General features: G+C 50.9%; 2 protein-coding genes across 3 annotated transcripts in view; both read left to right on the plus strand.

The window, feature by feature from the left end:
• shroom2a (shroom family member 2a) overlaps window positions 1-17170 on the plus strand; it is a 31995-nt gene extending 14825 nt beyond the window's left edge. For both annotated transcript variants that reach the window (XM_084473078.1, XM_084473079.1), the window contains 9 exons: window positions 3611-3733; window positions 3956-6518; window positions 6933-7012; window positions 9669-10295; window positions 11019-11305; window positions 12096-12531; window positions 12709-12913; window positions 14324-14596; window positions 15290-17170. In XM_084473078.1, the coding sequence (XP_084329204.1) occupies window positions 3611-3733; window positions 3956-6518; window positions 6933-7012; window positions 9669-10295; window positions 11019-11305; window positions 12096-12531; window positions 12709-12913; window positions 14324-14596; window positions 15290-15562 (4867 nt within the window). In that variant the 3' untranslated portion in view covers window positions 15563-17170. The remainder of the gene's footprint in view (window positions 1-3610; window positions 3734-3955; window positions 6519-6932; window positions 7013-9668; window positions 10296-11018; window positions 11306-12095; window positions 12532-12708; window positions 12914-14323; window positions 14597-15289) is intronic.
• Window positions 17171-19795: 2625 nt separating this feature from the next.
• On the plus strand, window positions 19796-20539 carry cldn34a (claudin 34a; the record flags this gene model as incomplete). Its single annotated transcript, XM_084473380.1, has 1 exon — window positions 19796-20539. The coding sequence occupies one exon, from the start codon at window positions 19796-19798 to the stop codon at window positions 20537-20539; it is 744 nt and encodes a 247-aa protein (XP_084329506.1).
• Between the last annotated feature and the right edge of the window lie 1282 nt (window positions 20540-21821).

Here is a 21821-nt window from a genome sequence, read left to right on the forward strand (position 1 = left end):
CATTAAGCCTATACATTAAGATTCATATTAATATTATATATATTAAAAATATATATATTTTGGAAAAAGATCATAATTTAAATGTATTAAAGCGGGCCATCTTGACTATTAAGCTTTGAAATTGTGTATGTTGTTCAGACTGACCATAACACACCATATAAGTTGAATGTGCATCACCTGCTGCTGACGTGTTGCCGGGCGAAGCTCTGTCACCCGTTCCCTGGTTACCGAGTGCTTTCAGCAGCCACTCTGCCCCTCGCACCCTTACAGAGATCAACCGGTTGCCATAGCGATGGCGCAAATGCATGTCTGCCTCACAAGAAGGGGAGGGAGGCAGGGAGGGAGGGAGGGCGTGGGTGAGGGCTGGAAAGAGAAGAGCCTGTCGTTTAATCTCCTCATTAGCATATTGGCCCTCTCCAAGATCCAATGAGACGACACGAGGTTGGAGATTACTCCATGGGGACTGGCTGCGACACCAGCCCTCCCCCTCCCCCTCCTCCTAGACATTCTGCTGGGGGTTGAGGGGGAAACTCCCACCCATAATCTATAGGGGGATCTCCTCTCAACCCCAAACACCCATACTATACAAGCACAAGTTAAACTTTCAGTGAGCCTATGTGCTCACGCTGCGCGGAGGTGGAGGTTTCAGTTCCCCGGACGGTGCTGCTGGTGCTGCTGGTGACTCGCTACCTCGTGGCTCTGTGGTTTGGGGACCCGAGGCGGCGGACGGGTGACGTGGGGGGTCCAGCCATGCCCAGACACCTGGAGCCTGCCGGGGCCGGGGGCTCCTTTGTTTTGACCCATCAGTGAAAGGTCTGTGGAATGCAGTGGGAGCACTGGAGCACAACTGGTCTGATCCTCCAGTTGATTCCTCTGGGAGTTGTGCTTTTTGGTGGCCGTACGTATCTAAAGATGGACTCTGTACTGTCGACGTTGTGTTGACTTTCTTTTACGCCCGACGTGTCGTTCCTCATTTGGATGTTTGGTGAGTTTAATATCTGGATTTAATTTGGATTTACTTTTATGGATGATTTATCACTGATTTATCACTTTGGTCAAAAACGTTGTTATTGTCTTGTTTGTACTTGATTCCGGTTTCTGTCACAAGGTTGATCTGTCATAAATGAGATGAAAGGGGTGGGAGATCGGCACTGGCATATGGTAGACGGATATGGTGTGTTTGTGTGACCTTAATACTTATTTTGCTTTCCTTTGAGTTATTGAGCACAAGGCCATGCATCATTCAGGTTAAGCCACGATCAGCAAGGTTTAACCACTTGCTAATGAATGCAAGTTAATCTTTTGACACAATGTAAATGTAACGCGTTACACTTCTGAAATGACCATTGTCGTTCTTAGGCCTGTCAATTCCAAACGCTGCAGGTTAAACCCCTCTTTCTTTTAAAGGTATTAATAGTTTTTCTAGTGTGAAGCATCCATGAGTAAGCTGTTTATTTTTGAGCGCGGCTTCGTTAGCGCTGGCCCTTTTCAAACAACAGTCTGAAGTGACGGGGCGAGACACAGATCACCCTCCAGAGAGCCCCCCGAACACATGCCTGCCAACTGAATCATCCCGCTTGCATATCTTTCCCTGCCCAGCTGTAGCCCTGACGATAGGCCTAATAAAACCATGCTCATTTGCATACCAATGGCCGGCTCCTTGTGGCTAATTCCTCACAGCCTACAAACATGGAGCCACTGGAGTCCAGGAAGCCCGCAGCCCTGCGTTGGCCTCTCTTTGGCCTCTCTTTGTCCCCCCACCCCCCCCCCCCCCCCCCCCCCCAAAAAAAGCAGGCACTCCTCACTATAATCCAGCACTTAGTTCATAGATAGACTTTATGAAGCTTTGCTAAATCTCAAGCCCAATCTGAGCATTATTGTTGTTTGGGTTCTTGGTCCCCTTACCCCAGTGTTGTGCTGCCAAATCATCACTCTCCATCGAAAGGGAAGCTATGTCATTCAGGGCTTTTGGCCAGTGTGTCTCAGGAGGGCACAACCTTTGACCCCAGAGCTTTGTAGGGAGGCAAGGCACCGCTTTGTCCCAGTGCTGGACTCTCAGGCCTGCATTTTTATCCTCAGTTGAAACGGCTCAAGTTAAGTGTGTCACAAGCCAAATAAAATGAAATGAAGTTTAGAAAAAATCCCCATAAAAATCTTAACACCAAGGCAGATCCCACCTTAGCTTTTCACCGACACCATAAACATTTACACCATTATGGATAAAGTGGAACGCCTAACTGTGGACCACGCAGAGTCTCTTCCTGACCAGTCAGGTGGTGTAGTATGATCTCCGGTTAGGTCAGGGAGGAACCATGCCTGTCTGGGCCCAGAGAGGCAGACGACAGCTTGTTCCCCAGGAGTGAGGCGGATCAGCTGGTTCTGTAAGAGATCTCCCCTGGCCCTTAAGCCCCTGACCCCACACTGAGGCTACGTCCTCCCCTCCCGTGGGGCCAGATGGTGCTGGCAGGGCACCATGACTCACAGCCTTTACAGTCCTGAGCCTTTACAATGTTGGCCTGGTTTGGAATCCACTGGTGGACATGCGTCAGAAATACAGTATGGGTCCAGTATGGTCGTCTGCCGTACATTGCCGGTAGCATGACAGTAGAGAGCACATAAGCATTTACTAGCTTTGACCAGTAGAGGGGGCACCTACACCATGCCTTTACAGGCAATAATAAGCGACAAGTCCACTAGGAAACATGTGTCTGTGAAGGGTAGTATAGTAGGGTTTTCTGCCTGTTTAATACCTTCATCTAATGAGTACAGTACACCCTAAGTCCTCCATGTCCAGTGATCTTCTGCTCATGTTGTCTGTGTGAAAGTCCAGCCGATGTTCTTAGCCTCTGTGTTCCTCCCCTTGCCAGCAGGACTATGAACATGGTGGATATTGTAGCTAACAAAATGCCGTCAGAGAATGACGTTCATGTGGCGAGGAACTTCCTCACCAAGATATTACGGAGCTCCATGAGGTAGGGCTCCGCGTGTCCGTCCGTCAGTAGTAGTTAGTGATACCAGCAGCTGCCCATTCCATGCTCACCTGTGAACATGCATCTCCTCCTCCCGTCCACCTCATACCATTTATCTCCTGTATCCATAGGCCACCCCTCTTCCTCTTTTGCATTCCCGTTCGGGTGATCACGTAGCTCTGCCCGTTAGCTGAAACGCTACGTCTACAGGCCGTGTAGCTTGAACTACACTTTGCTGGCCAGTGACGTGAACTTTCAGTTTTTAAGTTTTTTTATTTGTGGTGTTTGTGTTTGTTGTGTGTGTGTTTGTGTGTGTGTTTATTCCATTTTTCTCAGGCTTGTTTTAAAGCTCTAACTTTTATTTTAACTCTCCCTATAAAGAATTGTTTTTGAATCTATAAACATATTGTAAGGTTCATCTGTTCAGCAAGTTGGCCAAAATATAATTTTCAACAAGCCAAACATGACGAAGGAGAGGACACATGATTTTCTGACAGTTGTTTTTAGAGGAGTTGGTTTGGTGGAGTTTCAGCTGTGGTGGTTAACTTTCTGAACGCATGGATGAACATCTAGAGCAAACCGTTCCCATTTTCCATGAGGGGTGGGCCGCTAATCCAGCTGTGCTTCACCCTTTCCTTCAGGAGGAACGAGCCAATGAGCAGGCCCCATTCCTGGCATGCCACCAAGTTCACCGAGAGCCAATCGGAGTCTGCCAAAACACAGGCCCCTCCCACTGCAGTGTGGCACACACAATATGATGCAAGGTAACAGCAACAATGGTTATGCATCCAAATCCTTGAAGTTTGGACATTGTATTCGATACCTTAATGATATTGAATGCATAGTACCATATTGTTATTATGGTATATTTATTTGTAAAAGTGGGATTGGAAGTGCAATCAAGTTATGGTATTTACAAAATAATGTTTATTTAGCAGAATAACATTCTCCACGTATCTTGTGCGTTATTTTCTTTGATTTCTCAGCACATCCTCAACCGACCTTTCCAGCGACTGGGAGCAGAGCAATCTGCGTCGAGTGTCAGACCAGTTCAGCTCTCTGGGCAGCATGGACAGCCTAGAGCAGGCGTCCCATCCCTACCCTGCAGGACAACTCTCCCCCGCCAAGTCCAGTGGCAGCGTGGAGCACCTGGGTGGAGGAGGAGGAGGAGCAGGAGCAGGAGCAGGAGGTGGAGGAGGAGGCGGCAAGCGGGACTCGGCCTACAGCTCCTTCTCCACCAGTTCTGGCACGCCGGACTACACCCTTTCCAGGAGCAACGCCGCCTCTACCGAGAACATGCTTCATAAAGTCAGCCAGTGGGACTCTGGGGGCAAGCCCGGCGGAGGCAGACCCACTCAGGGCTCCACCGAGGTGGGGAGGTTACAGGAGGACAGGCAGGGGTACCTGCATATGGCAGGTGGGAGTACGGGGCGAGACAGTCCTCGTTCGGAGGAGCAGATCGGCTCTCGCCACTCCAGCTCCAGCAGGGCCAGCTTCGGCCCCGTTTGGCACATCCCTGAGAAGAAGAAATCCTCCTCCTCCTCCTCGCCTCCACCTCCTCCACCGCAGCGCAGTGACAGCTTTGCCGCCACCAAGATGCACGAGAGGGGCCTGGTCATAGGATACTCCGAGGGTCCTGATGCACTCCTCCATTCCAAACCCAGCGAGAAGGCGGCCGACAAAAGACCAGAGTCGTCCGAAACCGTTAAACATGTTTCTGAACTCCGCCGTCATGTCCCGTCATTCAAAAATGACACCAACACTTCTCAAATACCACCTGATGTCTCCACTCACTCCCAGCTCAACTCAAACAAGCAGCACCCCGTGACAGATGTCCGACCAGGCCAACCTTCCCAGGTTAACCAGCCCCCCCATCAATGGCAATATTACCCCCAGGCCAGGGCCCCAGCTGCTCCCAAGCCCCAGAGCACCAGTGGCTACTACAGCAGTATGGAGGAGCTGCCCACCAACAACCCTGGTCCTCTCTACCCACCCAGCCAGGGACGGCCTACTGCTGCTCCCCTGGCGGCCATTCCACTCGACCAGAACCCAGAGAGCACTGGACACAGCCGGTACTACTGCATAACCAAAAGCCAGCCGGGCCAGCCCAGCTCCAGGAAGGTAGCAGAGGACAGAATGGGTGCGTCAGACGTGGAGGCGGTGCAGACAAGAAATGACATAAATTCTCTGACTCCTCCGGCCGAGGACAAGGCAAAGTATCACCAGGTTCCCCAGCAGCAGGGCTTCCGTCCTGGGAAGGACAGCAACGGATATGGCCGGCCAGAGGAAAGTCTTCCTCAACACACACGACAGCACTCGGGTACGCCACCGGCCATGTCCGACATCCACTCCGCTAAAGCCCCTCCTGACATCAGGGGGAATCTGAGGCTGAATCCCCAGACCGCGGAGCCCTATCAAAGGGGTCATCCTCCTGGAAAACTCCCGGACCAGAGGAGGTCTCTGCCAGTGCAGCAGGAACTCAGGATCCAGAACCAGGACCACGAAAAGATCAGACCCCAAACCACCCCCATGCTCCACTCTCTGTCCATGGAGACCAAGGCCCGAGGCGGCCCCCTAGGAGAGGCCCAGGCCGAGGAGTCCATCGATGCCAAGATGGCCAAGAGGAGCGACCGCTTTGCCACCACGTTTAGGAACGAGATCCAGATGAGAAAAGCCAAGCTGCAGAAAAGCATCAGCGCCGCCACCCTCTCCAGCACCGACCCCGAGGAGGAGACCGGATCCTGGAGGCCCACAGAGAACTCCCCTGCCTCCTCCTTGGAGGGCTCCTTCACCAGCACCTACAAGGACCATCTGAAGGAGGCGCAGGCCCGGGTGCTCCAGGCCACCTCCTTCCGGAGGAGAGACCTGGAGCCAGTCCTCCTGGAGCAACCCGGGGCCGAGGCCCTGTCCGGCTACCAAGCATCCATGGGGTCTCGCAAAGACATCTCTTCCCTGCCAACGGTCGCAGAGGCTGGCGTCAGCAGAACGGCGTCTATTTGCGGCAGTCAGGTGACCCGCATCGGAAGCCGTAAGCGTTTCCCCGTGGAGAGGAAGGTGAAGTCTTTCTCAGAACCAAACAAGATCCACCAGGTGGGCGTGGGTGACCACGTTCCCATTGACGCCAACCCACCGAAGCCCGCCGAGGGAGCCGGCCAACCGGTCTCGGCTAAGACCACGGCGTCCAATCGGAGCCGCTCTGAGAACTTTGGCGATGCCAACAGCGCTACCGCCGTGTCCTGCACTGGTGAGCCTGGAGCATCGCTGAGAGAAGTGGGAGGTGGGTTCCCTCCTGCCACAGAGAACCAAGGGGAGGCATGGAGGAGAAGCTACTCTGATCAAAACCAGGCCCTGCTGGACCAGGAGAGGCTGGGCACCTTCGCAGAGTACGAGGCTCGGTGGAGTGACCAGCGGAAGTCCTCTGAGACGAGGGGTTCTGGGCGCTACCGCTCGGCAGATAACATCCTGGACCCCGGGGCAGAGCACAGAGCCAAACCTCCTTGCTACCACGAGCGGTCACGCTCTTCTCCCTCTGCTGACTTCTATGGACAGGTGCGCTGTTTTCTTTACCTGGTTCATAGTTGGATGGTTCGCAATTATAATAATTATTTAAACTAAAGAAATACCATTAATGTATGCATGCAAATTTCTACAAAGTCTCAAAGTTAATATTGAGCCAACAGATTGAAGCAACACTCGAGGAAACTCGACATCCCCTGTTTAGACAAGTTCACCTCATGAAACGCATTAGGAAGGCCCAACCATGAGAGCCAAGTCAAATATAAATCCCATGTTTGTTCATAATGACACACCCAGAGACCAAACAAGAAATTAATCCAAAGACAAAACTATCGCCTCCTCTATTGTCAGCAGAGGCAAGGCAGGTGAAAAGTCTGGGTTCCTTGTCTGGGATAAGACTCGCGAAATAAGAACGTACTGTACGTGTTTTTGTTCATCTACCTGAAGGTTCAAGCCCCCGGTAGAAAGTCTACAGAGTACGTTCTGATGGAAAGCAGACCTGCGGATCATCAAGGCACTTCTACCAGGTGAGGAGGGGTCTTTCATAGCCACGTCAATTATATTAGCCGAGCCCGTAATCACACGTAGAGTCTCAAAGGGCTTCAAAGGCCACATTATACAACACACCCCTAACCCTAAGCCCTCTAAAGGGAAAAGAACAACTCCCTTAACTATCAAGGAGAACCCCATAGTTATAAAAGTTAAACGTACTGCAGATAAATCTTTCTTTTTTACAACGTACTGCTGGTTCACCTGTATTTTATAGAACTTGCATCTAGTTCACATTTATTTTATACAACTGATGATTAATCTTTTAACAAGCAAGCAAAATCATTTGGCCGCTGGATTCATTTTTTTGTTGCTCATGTGATCAACTTAAGGAGTATTTGGGTAAATATTTGATCAGTGACTATGTTTTGAAGCAGCACATTTGGATGATTCATATGTGTACATCTTGTAGTCTAATAGGGTTTGCCAGAACCAGCCTGAAGTTTCAACCGAACATTAGAGAACATTCCTGTTCAGCAGAGCTCTGTGATTGTGGGTGCTTGGTGACGTCTGTGGGACATACCGTGAGCTCAGTCTCTGCTGAGCTGAAACAACGCAGGCCTTCTGTCTGGCTCAGCCGTGTGCTGGTGGTGTAGGCGAGGCATCTGATGGGGGGGCCCCACACACAGGAAATGTTTCATCAACCTGCTAGAGCAATATCTATTACTCGAAGCGTAACACTGTAAAAGTCAAGAAATGCTTGGTGGAGCCATTGTGTTTGTGTGTGGATGGCTGGGTGCCAAATCGCTTTGGCTGTGATGTGATGATCCATGCTAGAAGTGATGCATGGCGAGAGTACACTTATATATGTGTACCGCTGCAGAGAAGGGATTTCTGGGTAAACGGAGGCCTCCGTGCACACCGTGTGATGTGCATATCTTTAAAACACTGTGCATGTCTGCCACCTTTACATTAAGAAAGGGCTCAGTTAGACCAGCTAGACACTATAAATACAGGCAAGGTCATGTGTGTAAATGTTATGCATATGCATGTTGATATAAACATTTAACACACATGTTAAAAGATTGATATGTGCAGAGATGGCGATTATTCATTTATGGTTTACTGCTATAAGCTTCTAGGCAGGGTCAAAACATGGAATAGATTTTGAATTGGCTATATAATATATCATGTATGTTAAAACGTTATCTTCAGTCCTCCTGGAGCCACGCTTTTTGTGCTGCTTTTGAGTGAGTGTCCGTAAGAGAGATACTCCATGGTGGATGATGGTTGGCTGATGATGATGTCATGCACAGTGGCCCAGTGGCTCTTAACCAGTTATTCAGGAAGTGGGGAGAGTGGGTCATCTGGTGATCGCCTGGTTGGTTAAACTCTGGGGTGTTGTACAGTATGTTGCCTTGTCATACCACACACACACACACACACACATACACACATACACACAAGCATACACACCAGCATGACTCCCAGTGTTGGCATGACAACCATATCACTCCCTGTGTTGGCATGACGAGGACATGAGTCCTGCATTAGCATGACAACAGCCAGGACCATCTGTCTGTTGGTGATACAAAGCAGGTGTAAGGGACACCGCTAAAGGTGTCTGTCACACAAGAGCATGAAACACACATCCTCCAGCACACACATGGAGCTCCTAGGAGGGTGAGTGGCTCGTGGAACTTTTTCTAAAAAGCACTTTAACTCACTTAACTTTTTCGGTTTTTGGTTGGTGTGTGTGGGGGTTTATTGATATATTGTGGGCAGGAGACGAGTCTAGACTTGTTGGGGTGTTTAACTTCCCATTTCCACGCCATAGCTGTAGGCATCTACAGCCCCTACCGGCCTTATTCATGAATATTGAGGACGTTGAGTATTTCATACTCGCCAGCCTTGTGGTGTAGCTTGGGCCATCATAGCCCAGTGTAGAGGTGGACGACACGGTTGTGATCCCAGTCTCCTCCCTGGGCCCCGGCCGGCCTCTCTTTCCTGTTCATCACAGACTTTGTGGGATCTCAAGTATTCCTTAAATTCCGTGCAGAGCTGAACGTCAGAGAGCTCTTTCTCTTCTTCTACTTTGCTCTCTCTCTTTGCCTATCCTTCACTCTCTTGTCTCACTCTATCTTTATCTCTCTCCATTTAGCCTTCGATATCTCTCTCTCTCTCTCTCTCTCTCTCTCTCTCTCTCTCTCTCTCTCTCTCTCTCTCTCTCTCTCTCTCTCTCTCTCTCTCTCTCTCTCTCTCTCTCTCTCTCTCTCTCTCTCTCTCTCTCTCTCTCTCTCTCTCTCTCTCTCTCTCTCTCTCTCTCTGTGTGTCTGTTTGTCTGTCTGTCACTTGCTCATTGTCTCACACTTTCTGTCTGTCTCATGTTCTCTTTCTCTTTCTTCTTCTTCCTGTCTTTGTCTTCCCTTCTCTCTCACTCTCCCTCCCCCTCACTCTACATAATCACAGTGTCAGTTGGGGAGATGATCAGCTGTTATTTAATGGAGCTCTAGATGAGGGGTCTGTGCTGTCTGGTGTTAGGGAGGCGTGTCATTAAAAGCTTTGTGTGTGTGTGTGTGTGTGTGTGTGTGTGTGTGTGTGTGTGTGTGTGTGTGTGTGTGTGTGTGTGTGTGTGTGTGTGTGTGTGTGTGTGTGTGTGTGCACGTGTGTGTGCAATGTTTCTTTGTTCTCCAGGTTTCCAGGGGACGGCAGGCAGAGGCAGAGTGCCGCCGAGCGCGAGCAGTACGGTCCACCCCGAGAGTACAGAAGCGCCCCCAGGACCCCTGCGGCTGTCCCTCCCCCCGGCTACCCCGGGCCCACCTCCCTCTCCCGCAGTCCCACAGACCCCCCGCAGGACCTCGGACACCCACCCCACCACACCAGCTCCGGGGCCAGGAGGAACCCCGCCGTGCCTCCCCAGGCGGACCCCCTCCCCAGGCAGCCAGGGGCCCACCCGCTGTCCGGCGACACCCAAAAGTCCCTGGTGCCTGCCGTCCTCGGCCAGGGAGAAGGCCCTGCCCCCTGCTCTGCTAAAGAAGATGTTGACCCCGCCCCTGTTCTAAGCCCCGCCCACAACTTTCCAGAGAGGCAGTCTAAGCCGAGCAGGGAGCTGGAGGAGCCGGGACCCAGGGTAGTGGTGGCGGGTGAAGAAGGGATACCAACCGCAGCAGAGCCTCAGACGAGCTCTCCCCCCCTGGATACGACCTGCTCCGCCAGCAGCCAGAGCACCATGGAGGACCAGCGCATGCCCTCGCCGCAGTTCCACCCCCAGCGGCTAAGCGACCAGCCGCCTGTCCCACTGCAGGACCAGGACTCGCCCAGGTAAAGCTTTAAAAGGCCCTCCTCTCCCCACTTTATGGTACCGCGCTGTGGTCCGGTGTAGCTCCCTCACTGACCAAAATCTCCAACATTTGGGATTGATGTCAATGGTTGTCGCTGCAGATTCTGCTGTGACATGCATTAACATAAGATAGATGACATGTGTAAGGGTTGGAATGTGCTTGTTCATTGTTCTGGTGCTGAATGGCCTGCCATGAGCTGCAGTGGACTAGGGCTGCTATGTATTTATAGCAGACGGAAACCATAGCCCTGCAAGGAGCAGCCTCAGATGTTCCGATGGAAAGAGGCTCTATTGGCATCGGCAGGCTGTAACGCTCGTACGCTGAACCACCACTTGTGTCGGTCTGGGCCCAGGAACTGAACCAGCAGAATTTGATTCCCCCTTTAAATACATAGTTGTGCGGGATCACATTGAGTTTTCGCTTTCCTTCTTTTTCTTGTATTCTCCTTCGGTCTCCTTCTCTGCCACTCTGTCCGTCTCTCTTTCTCACTTTTTGTCTGTCCCTGTCTTTCCCTTCTCTGTGTATCGCCCTTATCTCCCTCTCTCTCTCGACATACAAGTGAAACTAAACTCTCTCTCTCTCTCTCTCTCTCTCTCTCTCTCTCTCTCTCTCTCTCTCTCTCTCTCTCTCTCTCTCTCTCTCTCTCTCTCTCTCTCTCTCTCTCTCTCTCTCTCTCTCTCTCTCTCTCTCTCTCTCTCTCTAGGATGGACAGCATGGTGGAGAACACAACCACCACCACCACCTCCCCTACGGCCGTGAAGAAGGTCCCTATCCGGATCGTCCACTCCGAGAGCGAGGCGGAGAAGGACCACCAGCAGTACATCGTCCCGCAGGACCCCGCCCCCCCTCCACTGGCGCACGGCCCTCAGGGGTCTCTGGTCGGGGGGCCCCAGGAGCAGGACTACTCTGTGTTCTGTGCCTACTCCCGTCAGAAAGAGCCGGAGGTCGCCCCCGACGACCTTCCTCCTCCACCCGATGACCTGTTGACCGGTACGGCAGAATCTGATACACTGTAACCAGGCTAACATGTAGCCTGGATCAGCTGCTGTGGGGCTGTGGGGAGCGGGGGCCCGTCGCTGTAGCGCTGCCCGGGGTGTTTATCGATGCCTGTACTGGTAGAAGTTGGTTTAGCAGTGCATTTAGTGATAGGTAGAAGTTGATTTAGCAGTGCTTGTAGCAGTACATTTAGCGTTTAGCAGTCCAGCAGTGCCTGTAACATGTAGCAGTGTAGCAGTGCCTGTAACATGTAGCAGTGTAGCAGTGCCTGTAACATGTAGCAGTGTAGCAGTGCCTGTAACATGTAGCAGTCTAGCAGTGCCTGTAACATGTAGCAGTGCCTGTAACATGTAGCAGTGTAGCAGTGCCTGTAACATGTAGCAGTGCCTGTAACATGTAGCAGTGTAGCAGTGCCTGTAACATGTAGCAGAGTAGCAGTGCCTGTAACATGTAGCAGTGTAGCAGTGCCTGTAACATGTAGCAGTGTAGCAGTGCCTGTAACATGTAGCAGTGCCTGTAACATGTAGTAGTTTTTTTTTTTAGCAATTGCTGTAGCACGTATCAGTTTGTTTAGCAGTGAATGTTGCGTGTAGCGGCTTAGAGAAAACGGTTTGAGTAAATACCTTTTGAAAGTCAACTTTAAAAGTTGACGTATCCCCTTTACTATCCAACTCATTTATTGATGATTCCACTAACGACAACGACGACGACAACATGTGGGTTCATTCAGCACGGTGATTCTAATCTGTATGGGCGTTCTCTCCACACACACCCTCGTCCACAGCTCCCGTTATCTGGGCGGATCCCTCTGAGCTCCCGGAGCCCCCGTCAGAATTCCCAGACCTCCCCACGGAGTACCCCGAGCCCCCGACGGACGCCCCGATGGACCTCCCCACCGAATACCCCCCGGACCTCTCCGCAGAGACCCCCCCGGACCCGCCCGCGGCGCCAGCTACACAGCGGCCCGGCGAGGGCGAGGGCGACGGCGACACGCCCCCCCTCCCCGCCACGACCGGCGTGTACGGGGACGACCCCAAGAGCCAGGAGCTGGCCAGGGACATTATGGGCAAAGACAAGTCCCTGGCAGACATCCTGGACCAGAGCAAGAGGAGGACCACCATGGACCTCATGGAGGGCATCTTCCCCCAGGGACAGCCCCTGCTGGAGGGGCCGCACCAGCGCCGCAAGCCCAGCAGCACCAGCAGGCCCGGGGAGGGAAGGTAAACTATCCCTCACGCAATCTCTAGGGCGTGGCCGATCGGTGCCCTTCAAATCCCTCTAACATAAGAGGTTGTCGTTATTGATCGTTGACTAAATGTCAATGCTGTTTGCTCTTAAACACATTTAAGTTTCTCCCGTGTCTATTCACCATAACAACCGTCCCGCCTGTATTTCAGGAAACCCGAGGAGGACAGTCTCACGTCATCCGTTTCCGTGGTGACCAGCTCGGCGTACTACAGCACCTCGGCCCCCATGGCGGAGCTCCTCATCAAGATGAAGAACATGCAGCAGGGGCAGCAGCAGCAGCAGGAGGAGGAAGAGGAGTTGGAGGAGGAGCAGGACTCTGAGGAGGAGCTGGACATTGACCTGGCCAACAAAAAGGTATCACAGTGGCCTGAGAGCTTTTACTTTGAAGGTTAAAAAAAACAATGAAACGCGAAGTGGTCTGGACCTTGATATATCAGAGTGACCGTTATCCGCTCCCTCTTTCCACTGTCGGCAAGGAACGTTACAATAACACAACGGAGAGGGTTGATCCCAGCTCTTTCAGTCTTGCGTCGCCCGACCGACCCGTAAGCTTTGGCAGAGGCAACTACCCTCGCTAACCCACACTCACCAACCAATCAATCAGAACCAGACGGTTTTGGCTCCTAACACGAGATCGATGGTCAACTTAATAATGCGCTGAATACAGGAGCTGTGACTCCAAAACAATTGTGCACAGAACGATTTGTGGAGAAGATGCGTTCTTTCCATTCAGTCACTGAGACAATTAGAGCTAGCATTTTAGCATCCCGCATTTAACATGATTCTTCTTTAAATTGGCTGCCTTTCAAAGGTAGGCTCAACTTAAACATAGTCATAGCCTGTGTCATTGATCTTGGCTGTAGGATAATAACCAGCCTGCATCTCCCTGGAGAACGGGCTCACATCTCCCAGTGAGTGGGTATTCTTTTTTTAAGGTTTGCGCAAAAAGAGTAGTCCTACACATTAGTCATTATTGACACATGTAAGTTGAAACTATGGAAGTATCTACAACCACACAGGACATGGCTGTTCTCTGCTAATTCCTTTATTGGCAACACCCATGACCATGTCCTGATCAAGTTTGCTAATTAACCAGTTAGTAGATCTCTTAGATAGGGTCTGTGTGGCAGCACTGAGCTTATAAGCCTGGCTGGCCCAGTTTTAGAGCGGTTTGTGATAAAACTGGATAGGATCGGAATTAGCCATGAAAACGTTCATGGAGGAAGAAAACTTGTTTGGTGGAAAATCCACACGGGAACATCTGAATGTTTGGTCATGTCACCACAAGTTCTTCATAAGGTGTTAAATCTCTAGTGGCATTTGAAAGAGTCTCAAGGACTTAAAAACTTAACAACATGAGCATTGGTCATGGAGGAGAAGTTGGTTCTCTAGCGCCACACTGTAGAGGTCAATAGTGAGGTTGTATCAGCAGTTATCCAGCTGTACTGACTTTTGTCTCTCTCCCCCTCCCATGTCTCTCTCTCTCTCCTCTCTCTCTCTCCCCCCTCTCTCTGTGTATCTCTCTCCCCCTCCCATGTCTCTCTCTCTCTCCTCTCTCTCCCCCCTCTCTCTGTGTATCTCTCTCCCCCTCCCATGTCTCTCTCTCCTCTCTCTCTGTGTATCTCTCTCCCCCTCCCATGTCTCTCTCTCTCTCCTCTCTCTCTCTCCCCCCTCTCTCTGTGTATCTCCCTCCCCCTCCCATGTCTCTCTCTCTCTCCCCCCTCTCTCTGTGTATCTCTACCCCCCCCCCCAATCCTCCAACAGCAGGAGCTGATCTCCAGCCTGAGCAGGAAGCTGGGCGTCCTGCGGGAGGCGCGGCGCGGCGTGCAGGAGGACGTGCTGGACAACAACGCGCTGGGCGAGGAGGTGGAGGCAGCCGTGCAGCGCGTGTGCAAGCCCAACCAGCTGGACAAGTTCCGCATGTTCGTGGGCGACCTGGACAAGGTGGTCAGCCTGCTGCTGTCGCTGTCTGGCCGGCTGGCGCGCGTGGAGAACGCCCTCAACACCCCGGAGGAGCACGCCACGCCGGAGGAGAAGGTGAGTGCACGCCGATACACACACTCGCGGGCTCGCACGCACACACATGCACGCACACACACGCACGCGCAGGCACGCACGCGCAGGCACGCACACACGCTCGCGCATGCTTATACACACATTCACACGAGCTCCCACATGCAAAATCGCACGCCCACGCAGGCTCGCAAACACACTCACGCACGCACCCACGCACGCACGCACACACACGCCAGAGAGGAGCAAGACTTTTAAGCCCTCTCTTGCACACGGCCAGTTCACATCAGTTATATTCATAGACTGTAATGAAATATGGGTGTATATTGGCCTTCTACAGACAGGAAAAGGCCTATCTACAGGAGCTATCAAAATACCTAATATGGAGGTGAACTAGCAAGCTGAGCGAAGAATGTAATTATTTGCTTTGTATTATGAGATCAAAACCACATTTCTTGCCGTTGACTAACAACGGTGGCAGCTCTTTTTTGCGGCGACCACCACCAGGTGGTCACGGCTGCCGATCAGGCTTCATAACTTTCAGAAATATAAGTGTTGCCCGACCACACATTGCCACAAAGTCGAGGTGTCCAGGTTCATCCATTCGGTGTAGACGTTAAGAAAAACAAGCCCTCCCGACGGGGGCCTTCTGTCAGAGGTCGTTGTGTACGCTCTGTATCCTGAAGGCTGTTTGTTCGGGTCCCTCTCCCTCCACAGCGCACGCTGACAGCCAAGCGCACGCTGCTGATCCGCCAGCACGAGGACGCCAAGGAGCTGAAGGAGAACCTGGACCGGCGCGAGCGGCTGGTCTACGACATCCTGTCCAGCTACCTGGCGGACGAGAGCCTGGCCGACTACCAGCACTTCGTCAAGATGAAGTCGGCCCTCATCATCGAGCAGCGCAAGCTGGACGACAAGATCCGCCTGGGCGAGGAGCAGCTCAAGTGTCTGACGGACAGCCTGCCCCCGGACCAGCGGCTGAGCCTGTGAGAGAGAGAGAGAGAGAGAGAGAGAGAGAGACCGCCGCTGGCCTCAGGTGAATGCACCTCCGGCTGCAGTCCTGTGCCCCACGCCCACCGGAGGGCGCCAGAGACAAGCCATCGAAAGAGAGCTGGAGAAAGACTTTGGGATCCACAGAAGGAGAGGTGGGGTCTTCCCGTAGGGGGGAGGGCGGGGTCGCTGGGACGGATGTTACGTACCCTTCCTCCTTAGCGATGGACCACAGCCCTTAGCGACCCGCGCCTCCCTGACAGACGCACCCTTCTCCTCAGCGACGGACCCCTTCACCCTAGCGACGAACTGCTCTCCCTGGCGACGACGACCCCTTCTCCCTAGCGACGGACTGCTCTCCCTGGCGACGACGACCCCTTCTCCCTAGCGACGGACTGCTCTCCCTGGCGACCACGACCCCTTCTCCCTAGCGACGGACTGCTCTCCTTGGCAGTGGACCCTTTCTCCTTATCGAGGTTACCCCTTCTCCCTAGCAACGGACCACTCTCCTTTTCAACGTACGCCTCTGCTGTCGACGTGCCCTCTCCTTGGTGAGCGGTTTGTAGCGGACTGGGCTGAAGAGAATTTCCATTCCCCTTCTTGTCTAGTAATTTATTGTAGCGTGATGACTGCACCCAGGGACAGTATTTCCTTTATTAGCTGCGGCGGCGCTGATACGTTATGTGAACATTTGCCGTCCCTAACACTTTTTTTTCCCCATTTTCCCTTTTTTTAAGTGAAACCCCTTTTTTATGCGACGTAATAAGACAGCCTAATATTTCAATTATACAGGTATATACTCGATATAAACTAGTGGCCTTTTTTAATACCCTTTTTCCTTGGAAGAATGGCTTCGCTTCCCGGATGTGATGTCGGCGATAAAGCCTGACCATCATCATCATCGTCATTGTCATCATCATCGTCGTCACCTGAGAACAGGAAGCAGAAAGTGGCTGCAGGTCATTTCAAGCACTTGGTCAATGTATTGATCGCTATAGACTGAACAAGCACTTCACACTATTCCATTTCCAGAAGCATTCCCAGAGAGGCCCTGTGTGACGGCCCTCACGTCCGAGCATACTTTACACTTCATCAGTCCCCCCCTTGTGTCTGAAAAGCACCCTGTCTGGTTAAAACACTGGCCAAACAACACTACATTCACACGTGTGTGTGTGTGTGTGTGTGTGTGTGTGTGTGTGTGTGTGTGTGTGTGTGTGTGTGTGTGTGTGTGTGTGTGTGTGTGTGTATTCATATGTATTCCCGGGATCTTACCCTTGAACTGAACACGTGTTGCTGTATGTTTTGTTATATTATGTTTTGTTGTGAGCAGTTAATTTTAAACTACAATATTTCCTCTTCACTTCCTGTCTTCTGCTTTAATTTCAACACTAAATTCAATCGGCGTCTCAACTCCTACTGTGATCTTCGGTCTCTGAAATGTACTATTTGTCAACAACACTACGTTCCACTCCTCCCCGTGAGGTAAAGCCACCCTGAATGTTATTTTCTGTGAGCGATGGGGTAAAGGTCCACACTCTTTGACACGGCTGACCTGTACGGATGGAATCAGCTGTTTCTCTATCTCAAATAAAGGGTCTGCTGAAACTACACGGTTGCCTTGGTTTCATTAAAAGGTCTGGTGTGATTATTATGGGATAATTATTTTGGGATCTGCTGGAACTACACGGTTTGATTTAAAGTCCTGATGTTATTATTATGGGTCTGCTGACACGACATGGTTTGATTTAAAGACCGAAACTAAACAATTGATTCTAGCTTGTGTTTTTTCTATTGTGTTTTCTGTCATGATCGTGAGACTCTTTGGACCTTGAATAATGTCAGAGGCTCTGTAAAAGCCCTGTAAATGGTTGATACTGATTACATGTTGGATGTTCAATTCTAAATTATATGATTGAAGTCATAAATTGAGTTGCATTTTAGTCACTCCTCACTTGTTCCTCCTCCGCCATCTCTCTGGCTCCGCTGCTGTGTGTGTGTGTGTGTGTGTGTGTGTGTGTGTGTGTGTGTGTGTGTGTGTGTGTGTGTGTGTGTGTGTGTGTGTGTGTGTGTGTGTGTGTGTGTGTGTGTGTGTGTGTGTGTGTGTGTGTGTGTGTGTGTGTGTTACTGTAGTTGATTAACCTTGACCCCTCCTACTCCCCCTCTCTACTGATAGAGCTGATGGCAGCAATACGATTCTGACATGATGAAATGTTTATTACGGTTCGATGGCCAGAAGAACCTGCTCAAGGTTCCGAGATACACATCACATCAAGCCGAGATACACATCACATCACCTTCTGCCAAGTGTTTGTCAACGGGCTTCATGTGTTTTGTTGAAGACAAAAGATATCAAGGTAAGGGGCTACAATATTAATGATGTGTAGTAATGGTGTTAAATGTATACTTCACACCGGCGGTTATGTGAGGTTAATCATTTAACCATAGTGGCTTCGCCTATGCTTTCCAGGGAGCATATTGCCGCTAGTTAAATGGCTCTGCGCTGCATTCTACATTTCAACGTAGGAGTGTTAGCAAAGGTTTCACAGTAACACACGGTATAATTTTCCCAACTTCAACAAGACTGCAGGAATTCTGAATCATAACATGAGCAGATACACATGGCTGTGGGAGCTTTCATGTCAGAAGTTGGGAGGCTTGTACTTTGATTTTTTTAAAATGCTGTGGTATTCACAACGTCGGGGAGTGAGTTTAACTGACATTTGAGCTTTTTCAATGTCAAACTAATTAATCCCACATGAGCGGCGTCTCCCACAGAGATGGTATTCCTCTGAACAACTGTTGGAGCTGAGATTGACCGGAAAAGCGAAACGTATAAACACGTAAAGCTAAAGATAAATGGCATTCATCTGTTCATTCTGTTTAAAGCCTGCACTTTCTAAATACAACATATTACATATTGTTGTTGTTATTGTTGGTCTACTGATATATATATATGTCTACTCACTGCTGTATATGGTGTTGGTAAGCACCATTTTATAAATATAAAATGGCATATCCAGAAAAAGACTCTTATCCCCTTTTATGTTATATAGTTGCAATCTTAGACCACACTGGATCCTCCAGTGTGTTTACTGTGTTTCCTACGGCTTTAAAGGCTTTATAAGATGGCCTTGTGATAGAGCCAGCCATGACACAGGTCCTGGAACTCTTGGCCTGAATCTGCTGACCGCTTCAAACAGGCAAAGGGCAACAAGAAAGGGAGTGGATGTATCCTCTTCCTTAACACCATATAAACCACTCCCATCATTATCTAATACATATACACTTTGAGCAAAAGCCACTTACAATACCACGCATGAACACACAGTATTATATACACTACCGTTGAATAGTTTGGGGTCACTTAGAAAGGTCCTTATTTTGAAAGAAAAACACTTTTTTCCGTGAAGATAACCACTGTTCTAGCTGGAAACTACTGTGACTATTCTAGCTGGAAATGGCAGATTTTTAATGGAATAGCTACATAGGTGTACAGAGGCCCATTTCCAGCAACCATCACTCCTGTGTTCTATGGTACATTGTTTAGCTAATCGTGTTAAAAGACAAATTGATTATTAGAAAACCCTTGTGCAATTATGCTGAAAACAGTTGAATAAAAGTGAGTTTTCGTGGAAAACTGGAATATTGTCTGGGTGACCCCAAACTTTTGAACTGTAGTGTACATTCCGTGCATGCATGGCCTGTTCATTTCCAATTTTCAAGAGACGTTATCAACGGGTTCAGAATGCCTCTGGATGCAAATGGTTAGACCTACAACCAATCGGGGCGACGAAGCGTGTGACACATCAGCCGCATCCATCTTAGTTGTTGAAATTACCTCTATGGCGCTCCCATAGGATGCTCCTCTGTACAGTCATCATATCATACCCGCCCCGTATTCGATTCATCTTTGTGATTGGCCCAACCCGGTCCAGGTCTGCAGGAAATCTGTCCTATCAGGAGGGGAGCTTGACACACGAGACAGAGAAAATACAACTAGCCCCAATTGGAGTGGAACCACCCTTACCCTGGCAGTGTTGGTGCCTTGCTCTACCAGTGGGAATGGAACCCCCTAACCCTGGCACCGTCAGTGCCATGCTCCACCACTCATCCACCCTAGACGGGTCCACCAATAGCAGCCTCCTTGATTGATTATGATCTGTGTTCATCAGGTGCCATGGTGCTGAGGCCCGGACGCTTCACAGGATCCCAGCCGGGCGTTGATCGACCATAATGCGGTACCTAGCTCACACGGCCCACAAGCAGTTTGTGGGCTTGCTCATGGGCTGCGTGGCGTGGATCATCACCATGGCGGCGACGGGCCTCAACGAGTGGCGCCTGTGGTACGTCCAGGACACGGCGGTGGTGTCCTCGGGCGTGGCCTGGGTGGGCATCTGGCACGCCTGCTTCTACAGCCACAGCCTCGCCCGCTTCGAGTTCTGCCGCCCCATGGACATCACCGCGGCCTTCCTGCCGCCGGAGATCGCGGCGGCGCAGGTTCTGATGGTTCTGGCGATGGTGTGCGGGCTGGCGGGGAACATGGCCGCCATCTACGCCGTCAGGACGGTGTACTTCTCCGTGGTGAGGCGCAGCCGGCTCCGACCGGCGTTCGCCGCGGCGGGGTGGCTGTACGTCCTCACGGGGCTGTGTTCCTCCGTGCCGCTGGTCTGGAACATCACCTCGGTCCTGGCCAATCAGAGCATCGACTTCCCCCCAGAGTTCCACATGCCGTCGGCCCCGACGCAGCAGAGGGTGGGGTCGGCCGTCGCCGTGGGGATGACGGGCTCCCTGCTGATCGTGCTCTGCGGGCTGATGTTCCTGTGCTACCGGCCGCCTCCCGGCAGGGACGAGCCAACAGAACGGACCGCAGATGCCTCCCTTCACGGCTCCTGGACACGGACCACCATCGCAGGCAAGACCAGGGACGGAGGGAAGGAGAACCCGACCTTTGACCCCGAGGAGGCGCAACAGCCCTGAAGATGAAGAAGAAGAAGAAGCCATGAGCACTCTTCATCTTCATCATGTGCATGAAGCGCACCTGGGGATTGGTTGGGATTCCACACCAGCTGGAGTTTAACGGATTCGGTAGATTGAAGTTTCATCTTATTGGAGTTCAACATTGACTAACGAATGGAAACGTCTTCACTGGAAAAGGAAACGTCGGAAGCAACATTTACAATTTTTTATTGTGTAATATTGAAACACAAACACTACAATGTGCTAAAATATATTGTAAATAAAATGTAGCCTACCATACATTTGCATTTCAACTCAAACAGAAACAAGAACATTTTGTCATCTCCTATCAATACACTAAATAAATCGCCCTTAAAGTATTCACAACCGAGTTCAACGATTGTGTTTACATCCTGGTCTTTGGAGCCTGATTATTTTAGACTTCTTTTTAGAAAAATCGGTCACCTGCAACACTGGAGACTGATGACTTTGCCCCTCAAGTCTTCTCTGTTATCTAAACAACGTAACATTACCCGGCCATTATCTGCTTTAGTGATTACAGACACCCGGCCTGAACCAATGGTCATGTCTGTCACCACGGAGAAGCGCTGATCACGTGACCTGGAGTGGGCCCGTATGACGGCAGCAGGCAGCATGTGCGCCCAGAAGTAGCGGGGAGTGGGAGGGGGGGAGGAAGAGAGTAGTGCTTGTTGCTCGAGAATGCACCTACACATTATCTCATACATGCACACAAAATGCACATTCTCACACATGCACAAACGCATATATACGCTCACGTACACACATGTGCATTCTCACACAGGGGCACTCACACACATACACACATGCACACATGCTCGCACACACACACACACACACACACACACAAAAACATTCAAACGAGGGGCACAAATGTGCACACTCACACGTAGACACACACACGTGCATGCACATACGCACACACACTTCAGATCACCACGGGTGGCTGACAGCGGGGAGAGACGAGGGGCCTCTTGAGTAGCTCTCTGTCAGGAACACACCTCTCAACCCCCTTCCACAGACCCCAAGTGCTGCAGGGGACCCATACATCCAGCCTACTGGAGTCTGTCTGTGTCTCTGTCTGTGTCGCTGTCTGTCTGTATCTCTGTATGTCTCTGTCTCTGTCTGTGTCTGTGTGTGTCTGTCTCTGTCTGTCTGTGTGTGTGTGTGTGTGTGTGTGTGTGTGTGTGTGTGTGTGTGTGTGTCTCTGTCTGTCTGTCTGTGTGTGTGTGTGTGTGTGTGTGTGTGTGTGTGTGTGTGTGTG

The sequence above is a fragment of the Micromesistius poutassou genome (genome assembly GCF_964030765.1).
Source record: "Micromesistius poutassou genome assembly, chromosome: 9".
Taxonomy (NCBI): Eukaryota; Metazoa; Chordata; class Actinopteri; order Gadiformes; family Gadidae; genus Micromesistius; species Micromesistius poutassou.